We start from the raw sequence: 9256 nt of genomic DNA on the forward strand, positions 1-9256 counted from the left end.
AATAATTTTAAATGAGACCTCGTTATAAATTTCATGTCTCAATTTAGCAAAATCTTTTAGAACAAATAATTACTAGTTATTCATCATATTAAATGTGGTGAACCCTTGCACACATTACAAAATATAAAAGTTAAATAACGGTCTAAGTGGCCTTACCATTGCCAATTCTACTTGAGTATAAGGTCGGGTTTGAATATAAAAGTCTTCAAATTTATTTCAATTCATCTTATCTAATTATTATAATTTTTTTAAATTTTTACACAAAATATAATAAATAATTTAACTTTTTTAAATGTTAAAATAATAATAATATTATAATAATATTTTATTCAATCTCAACTTTTATTTTATCTCATTTTATTTTAACTCCCTATCCAAACCTCTCCTAAGCTATAGTTCAAACCCGACTTAAAAGATCGACCGCAGCTTTTTATCATGGAATAGTGATAGACTAACAACAAATCAAAACTAAAAGTCAAAATCAAATTTAGAATAATATTATTTTATTACATATTGGTATACAAAGGTTTTTTTTTTTTTTTAGCTCAACTACACATTGCACTGGCATTTAAACAGGGTTTTAATCGTTGATAGGCTGATATTTAGAAGAGTGCAAGACATATGGAGATGGTATAAAAATCCAAGATAAATATAAAAATATAAAGGAATATGGAGATAGTGATAGGCGATATCTGCCATTAACTAAAACCCTACAGCCGACTGAAAATCAGTCAAACAAACCGAGAACCATGTCGTCATCAGACTGCTCTTCTGGCTCTTTCTTCTTCTGTTCCACCTTTGCAGTAGCACTTGGGGCAGCACCAGAATCAGCAACTGCAACAGGAGCCAACATTGCAGCAAACTTGCTTGGATCCTTCAAGTATTCTTTCACTTGCTCAGCCCGTGGGAAGGAATACTCTGTAGCAACTGCAACACCCAGAGCATTTTTGTAGGCATTAATGAACGCGTGGGGTGCGGCAGCAAGAGTTGGGTAGGAGACTGCCAGGGAAATAGAGGTGACCATGGAGACCCCAGCAGCAAATTTCTCAATAAGATCATCCTCAGTGAGATCAAGCACCTCGGGGCTAAAGACCGATCCATTGTCATAAACAGAGAGTACAACAAGACCATAAGAGAATGGTCGTATCCCAAGCTTTGAAAGAAGTGCATCCTCGGAGGAGCCCACTTTGTCACCCTTTTTTATGATCTCTATTCTCCACTGTGCCTTTATTGATTTTGGTTGCTATGTTCAGCACCTGAAAGAAGGAAGTCTGAGAAGGATCGAGTACAGTGTTTCAAGGGGGGACAACAACATCGATTGGTGCAACAAGGCCAACACGTGCGGGAGCTCCAACCTTATATTTGCCAACCTCTTCCCTTACTTCCTTCAAATCACCCTTGGTGAAGATCAATCCCACATTGCCCACCTTGAGGTTCTTGATCGCCTCGTTTCCGTACTTCTCCGCATGAATCTTGATGGAACGCTTCATCATCGTGTTCTTTCCTATCAAAACCACGGAGTCACCTGGAGACCCCCGCGGATGTTCTGGAGCTGGTTCGAGCCCACGTTGTCGGCGTGAACGACCAGAATCTGGGACTAATCGCTGGGCAAGGCGCATAGCTTCTTGTCGTATATGGTTTTCTTCTGGGACCTTGTGGGCTTCCCGGCTATTGCCAAGAGTTTTCTTTGAAGATGAAGAAGCAACAGCAGATCAGAGAGTTCGCAGGGCTTTTTGCTTGAAAGGGAAACCTGTTAGTAACTTTATCTGTTTATCATTTCCCTTTCATCATATAACTCCTCCTATCCGGTTTTCAGTAGGTAGGATATTACTATATATATGATGATAATTCCCACACAAGAAAGCCATATTGATCTTGAGTCGCCCCCTCCAATCAATCCTTTTAAACTGGGGAAAAATGGATAAAACTATACTCTCGTTTTCACCAGCAAACTATATATATGATGATTCCCATATCATAAGCCGTTTGATAAAGAACAAGCGCGAGGACAGATCGATGATCCAAGGGCACTAATAACTAGCTAGCTAGCCTGAGCAACGAAATTAAAGACATGAATAGGAACGTACGCCAGTCGACTTATTATTGTAGTTGAACCCTTCTAAACTAATCTATGTTATGTTGGATTATTAATTTCAAATATCTCACGTTGAAAAGACGAGGAAATTTTTAGTGGTTTATAAATGAATGAGTTTCACTATTCATAAAATGGAAAATAATGATAGACACACAATAGTAGTGCCATCCAATGCGAAGCACTGACCACAAACACGTAAGCGCGCGCGCACTCACAACACATAGATGCATTGACACTTTAGATGCACGATGGCATGAAAGATTTGATAATGTGGTTCTTTCTAGTGGTTTTCATTTGAATGAAGCTGCGAAATGTATTTATTTTAAAGTATGCGATAATCATTTTGTGATAATATGCTTATATGTAGATGATATGATGCTTTTCAATGATAATAGCTCATGTATTATTAAAGATACAAAATCTTCCTTGTTATCTCATTTTGATATAAAAGACTTGGGTGTTGCTAATACCATACTTGGTATTAAAATATATAGGAATGATAATGCTTATGCTATATCACAAAGTCATTACATTGATAAAGTTCTGAGTATATTTAATCATTTACTTGGAAAAATATCTCGTGTTCCATATAACCTTGTTTTGAAGCTTGGAACAAATAATTATCGATGTGTATCACAACTAGAATATTCTAGTGTCATTGAAAGTTTGATGTATGTAATGCATTAATGCACACGTCCAGACATAACTTTTGTTGTGGGCAAATTGAGTAGATACACAAGTTGTCCAGGAGTGAAACATTGGAAAGCAATTTTCATTGTATTGGGTTATTTAAAAGGAACTAAGTCCTATGTTCTATATTATGAAGGATATCCATCTATAATTGAAGGTTTTAGTGACGCTAACTAGAACTGTGTGGATGATGGATCTAAATTCACAAGTGGGTGGGTGTTCACCCTTGGTGGTGACATAATACTGTGAGACAATTGCTAGAGGAAGACATAATCACAGTAGACTATATAAAGTCAAGTACAAACTTAGTAGATCCACTGACAAAGGGCCTAAATAAGGATCTAATTCGCAAAACATCCATTGAGATGGGTCTAAAACCTATGGAATAGATCACTAAAAGATGGTAACCCAACCTAAACTTGGAATTCTAAGTTATAGGTTCAATGGGAAAAATAAAGTCTCTTTAATGATGTAATAGCACTAAATTAGACCATCATTACAAAATTATTTATTAGTGCTAGTCCTGCAGTGGAATGGAAAGGTTGAGTATAACTCTTAGTGAGTTTGCATAAACGATGTTTTTTATGCAGGAGCACCTAGAAGAATTCTACATATGTGAGTGTAAAGTTAGGCCGCTTTTGTTAGGATTTGGTAAACCGCTTATAGCACTCGTGAAGTTGGGATAACGCGTATGGCCTTTAATGCGCGGCTATAAAGAACAATAGAAATATATGTTGATATGTGTTGGTCTTCTGATTTTGTCACATGACATGATAGTCCAAGGATATCATATCTACTATCATATTGATAAAACTTGGAAGTTCAAACCCAAAAGGTACTTATATTTAAGTGTCAACATATAATTGTAATAGCAACATTTTTTATTAAAATAATAATAATTTTATTTATTATTTGAAATAAGTGAGGGAATGTTGGATTGTTTCAAATATCCCATATTGAAAAGACAATGAAACTTTTAGTGATATATAAGTGAATGAGTTTTACTATTTATAAAATGGAACATAAGGGTAGACACACAATAGTAGTGTCATCCAATGCGAAGCGCTGACAATGCGCGCACGTGCTCGAGATGCATAAATGCATTGACGCTTTAGATGCAAGTAACGAAATTTTTATTTAAACGAAATGATGTGTTCTTTCTTCTATTTTGACAGTTATCAATAAAATTAGAGTACCGTCATCTTCCTAAAAACAAAAAAAAACTATCCTTATCCACTTCAAATTACTAATATTAATATCTCTTCAATTTAAATTCACTCTGGAACAAGCAGCACTGCATCCGATTATAGATATTGATGATAATCTAATTTTCAGCAATGCCCGACCTTCTGGGTTTGCTGATCCTGAACCTGATCTACCTTAATTTGTTTATGCTTGATGCGAGTGATGATCATAATGTTATTGGAGGTTTGGATCAGAATGTTTGCGTCATGTTTTCAGAGAATGTGACAGAAGATCATGAGTGCCCAAAACTACCAGATTATGAATTTTCTTTTGTCGAGGAATTTGAGATGTTCACAATTCCTGAACATATGCAATTGTATCGTAGATATTAATTAAAACTTGTAATTAAGATATGATTAATTTCATTAAATTTGTATGTACATACTATCCAAATTATGTTTCGTTTTTTACCTTTAATTTAATATTCCAGGAGGAAGTTATTTTGTTTGTTGTACGTACTATATGACTAAATATTACATATTATATATATATATATAAATATATATTTATATATTACATGATGAGAATTGTTTTTCATTTTTTAACTTTTATTGTCCAATAACTTTTTAGATAAATAAATAGGTAATGATTATTTTTTTAAGTTAAACGGGGAAGAAATTTTATAGGATCAACATGCATGTATGGGTAAAGAATTGTAAGCTGGTTTTGTTATACATCAATTACTATTCACTTCCACACCTCACATCTGATAAATTTTTTTATTTTTTATTTTTTATAGTGTGGGGTGTCGGTAGTGAATAATAGCAGATAGATAGATTAATTCATATATATATATATATATATATATATATAACCTATATAAGTATATAACGGAACGTCACTCAAACTAAAATTGAATTCGAACATCATGCATGCACATTCCTCTTGAATCAAAGGGAAGCTTAAAATTTACACCACAGTATGTATGACTTTGAAATTTAACCAGAGCTTACTAATGAAAATAAAATAAAAAATCACAGGCTTAAGAACCCTTTTTCACTTTGTATTTAATTATATTTTTATTTTTATTTTTTAATTTCTTTTAACATGTGGCTCAATGGCTTGTCAAGATTTTTTTTTTTTTTTTTTGGCGATTTAGGCAAAATCAAACATGGAAGTAAATTTTAAGTTTTCGGAATTAAAATACAGAATCAACATGGGTAGAAATTGGGTGGAATACGGTACGATTATATGAGTGGAACTTTGATCAGTAGCAAACTAATAATTGAATTTGGATCACATGCATCTGGCACACAAAAATCAGAGCATCCAGCTTGCTCTTTTCAGCAGTACTTCAATTGCTAGCCTAATGTGTGATACAGGAACTCAAGAGTAGTCTTCACTCTTTCGAGGACTCTCCTGATTAATGCATTAACTCCCAGTCACTACCTGATTTCATTTGTTTGGCCAACTCAAACAGATTACAAGAAGCTGTCATTTATCATAAGCCCTTTTGATACAGAACAAGCGGACAAATGATCCAAGAGGTATTTAACTAGCTATAGCCTGAGGCCCTGAACAACGTAGGGCATGCCACTGCCTCGATCTGTGGAAGACAAATTTGGAAACGAGCCGAATATTAAAGATATGAATCTCGTTCCTTTTTAAGATATGAGGATTTCCCAGTTTCCAGAGCCTCCATCCTCTTAAAGAATCATCCATCAGTTCTGCTTTATTTCGTGAAGCATTTCCACCACTTTTTTCATTTTTGGCCGCTTAGCTGGTGTGTAGTCGGTGCAGAGTAATGCCACCTTCAGAGCTGCAAGCATCTCCTTCCTCCAACTAAAAGAAACTGTACTAAGCCTTGCATCAAGTATCTGCTCTGGAGTTTCCCCTCGTGCTGGAGCAGTATGAACCCACTTCACCAAATCTACCCCTTCACCAAAAGCCTCATCAACTGGTACTCGGGTAGTAAGGATCTCAAGCAAAACTACACCATAGCTATAAACATTTCCTGGTGCTGTAACTTGCATTGTATATGCATATTCTATGATGACAAAGAAAAAAGAATCGAAGATGAGAGAAGGTGTAGCTGGTGTAAGAATGTCAGAACAACAGTATATATACACACAGCTATCGAATGCATAAGAGATACCTGGTGGAATATAGCCAAATGAGCCTGCAACGGCACTAATACTTGCAGTGCCTTTGGACGGATCTAAGAGCTTCGATATCTCAATCTCCCCAACCAAAGGCTTGGAATTAGAATCCAAAAGAACATTGCCAGAAGAAATATCAAGGTGAATAATTGCCACATTATGAAGGAAAGCTAACCCTTCTGCCACACCGACAGCAATAGAGAGTCGTGTAGGCCAGTCGGGTTCATATTCAGGTTGCTTGGTAGATTCATGAAGCAGCTGGGCTAGTGTCCCATTCGGTAAGTGATGATGGATTAAAAGAGCAACATCTTCGTAAATAACATATCCAACAGGCCGCACTAGATTATCATGACAGAGTTTGCTGAGCTTTTCGAGCTCTCTAATCATCTTGCTCTGGTGATGAATGATAGTCTGGTCCATGGATTTAAGTCTCTTCACCGACAGAACTAGCCCAGAAGGCATAACTGCCTTGTAAACAGTGCTGAAAGTCCCACTGATGAGTTTATTCGAATCCTTCAAAGTTGCTTTTACAACAGCATCAAGATCAATTGCTTGTCTGAGATTCTCAACAAAGACATTGCCTGCTAGTATCATTGGTCGATTATTGGTTACATCATCTTCAATTCCGGCAGCTTTGGCTTCTTTTTCTTGTCTCTCTCTCATCATAAACAAGACAACAACTACAGTTACTGATGTAAAAACCGCCAAACCAGAACCAATAACAGCTAGTATGATCTTGTAAGAGACCTTGTGATGGTAATTCTCACTGTCAGAACTATGAGAACTTGCACATGGAGGTGTCAATGGCTCTCCACAGAGCTCTATGTTCCCTAGAAAGCTTGATTTTGGACTCTTTTGGAATGGTACAAAGTTGGGTATTGGACCGGTGAGCAGATTATTTGAGAAATTGACCTCTATCAAGCTCAACATGCCCTTAAATGAAGGTGGGATATTACCGGAGAGCCTATTATTAGAGACATCCAAAGAAACCAGCTTGTCCAGTTTCCCTAACTCGAGAGGCAGCGGCCCATGGAGATGATTGAAGCTCAAATTTAATGCTATCTGTAAGTTTTTTATATGACCAATCTCAGGAGGTATTGCTCCACTTAAATAGTTACTACCCATTTGCAATTCAAGGAGTTTCACACAGTTTCCAATTTCATGAGGTATCTCCCCTCTTATTGAGTTCTGATCCAAGAGCAGGTACTGCAATTTTGACATGTTGCAGATTTCATTTGGTATACTGCCATTGAATCTATTATTGCTTAGATCAAGCTTGTTAAGACTCTTACAACCAAGAATTGATTTTGGAATATCACCAAACAAACTGTTGCCAGAGAGAATCAATTCCTGCAGATCCACGAGCTGTCCAAGCTCCTGAGGAATAGTTCCAGTAAATCCGTTAGAGGCCAAATTTAGGAGGGTGAGATTAGAGCATTGCGCAAACTCTGGGACAACATCCCCAGAGAGCTTGTTGTTATCTGCCTCAAAGTAAGTAAGGCTGCTAATATTTCCAATCGCCTTAGGAATGGTGCCCACAAGATCATTGTTGCCTATTCGGATACTAGAAAGGCCTTTGCAGTTCCCAATTTCTTCAGGAAGATCACTGCTTAATTTATTCTGGGTCAGAATCAGGACTTCCAGCTTTCCCAAAACAAAAATGCTCTTAGGTATCGGTCCTTCAAGCAGGTTTGAATGTAGATTCAGCGATTGAAGCTCGGAAACCAAGCCCAGATTATCCGGGATTTTACCCCCTAAATCATTCTCATACGCTGTGAAAATTCTGAGGTTGGTCAAGTTGCCCACCCAAATTGGGATAGAGCCACTCAGTTTATTACTAGAAATTTGAAAAGCCTGTAACTTTTCAAGGCCCTGAAGCTCGTCTGGTATTTCTCCTACAAGCAAGTTGTTCGAAAGATTCAATGTTCTAAGGTTGTTGAGACTACCCAATTCTCTAGGAATTGAACCATCGAACTTATTCAATGACAAGTCAAGAAATTCAAGCTCAGATAAATTCCCAAACGCTGAAGGAATTGATCCATGGAAATCATTACTAGAAAGGTCAAGCCACTTCAAAGCTTTGAGCTCAGAAATTAGAGTCGCATTACCTCGGAGGTTTCGGTGAGAAAGATCAAGCCTTTCCACCATCGAATTGTTCAAACCGCAGCCAATGCCGGGCCAAGAGCAGTAATCTGAGTAGTTGGCTCCCCAGCCAGGTATTCCAAGCTCGTTGTTAATGGATAACAGCGTAGTTTGATCATGAAGCTGAGCACCCACAAGCTGAAGTTTTGATATAAACCCAACTAGCAAAAGAGAGAACAAGCAAAAAACTGCCATCAGTGGGCTGCCTTCTTTCGCAGGGTTTAACTATGGTGAAATAACTCAAATTTTCTTCCCCAAGCTCAAAAACAGTGATCAAAAGGCCAAAATATTGAGAATCCGACTTCTCTTATGATTATTTTCTTCCTCAAAATTTCTTCTCACAAACTGCGTGTATCACCCACTTCAATGGAGATTCTGAACTCCTTTTGAGAACCATAGAAGGCACCCACCAAGAAAACAAAAATACCCAGAAATCTAAGACGCCTCACGTCTCGACTTTTTCAAGAAACCCCATTTAGATTTTGTTGAAACCCAGGAATTACAGAGCACACCAATCCCTTAATTTCGGGGGGAAAACTGTACCAGTCAAGACTCAGGACCAAAACTCAAAGAGTCCCATATCTAAGGGAAAGCTTCCAAGAACCAGAACAAGAAGAAACAGACAAAAGAAATACAAAAGGACCTGCATTATGGAACATGAGTCTAGTATGGAATGCGAATCGTTCTATCGAGAAAGAACATGGTTGTAGAGCCAAACATGAGAATGACTGGAGAGGCAGGGCTGCTGTGATTGTTTGAACGGAGGTAACGAGAGACTAGATAGAAAGGAAAAAAAAAAAAAGAGTAAAGGGGACAATGCTTTGGCACAGGCTTCACGGACCAGGCGTTTTTCTTTTTCTTGCACACGCAGACGCCCAAAGAGAAGAGAAAACACACAGATTTGTGGGTCTCAAGATTAGAAATCAGGAATGAAATTCTTCTCTCACGCCCGCAGGCTTTCACGAGAAACGGGCTGTAATGAGTG

General features: G+C 37.4%; 1 protein-coding gene and 1 pseudogene across 1 annotated transcript; both read right to left on the bottom strand.

Annotated features, from left to right (window-relative positions):
* Positions 1-661: 661 nt before the first annotated feature.
* LOC121267935 lies at positions 662-3987 on the bottom strand (annotated as a pseudogene).
* Positions 3988-5197: 1210 nt separating this feature from the next.
* On the bottom strand, positions 5198-9256 carry LOC121268391 (leucine-rich repeat receptor-like tyrosine-protein kinase PXC3). The gene is made up of 2 exons (XM_041172651.1): positions 6126-9256; positions 5198-6017 (listed from the first exon to the last, which is right to left on the bottom strand). The coding sequence occupies exons 1-2, from the start codon at positions 8464-8466 to the stop codon at positions 5692-5694; spliced, it is 2667 nt and encodes an 888-aa protein (XP_041028585.1). The 5' UTR covers positions 8467-9256; the 3' UTR covers positions 5198-5691.

Source organism: Juglans microcarpa x Juglans regia, chromosome 5S, assembly GCF_004785595.1.
Source record: "Juglans microcarpa x Juglans regia isolate MS1-56 chromosome 5S, Jm3101_v1.0, whole genome shotgun sequence".
NCBI lineage: Eukaryota > Viridiplantae > Streptophyta > Magnoliopsida > Fagales > Juglandaceae > Juglans > Juglans microcarpa x Juglans regia.

Bases quoted from the DNA above. Each gene is read 5' to 3' on its own strand.
- LOC121268391 (XM_041172651.1), bottom strand. From the start codon at position 8,466: ATGGCAGTTTTTTGCTTGTTCTCTCTTTTGCTAGTTGGGTTTATATCA. The intron at 6,018-6,125 runs GTATCTCTTATG...TTGTCATCATAG, and splicing joins ATTTGGCTATATTCCACCAG to AATATGCATATACAATGCAA.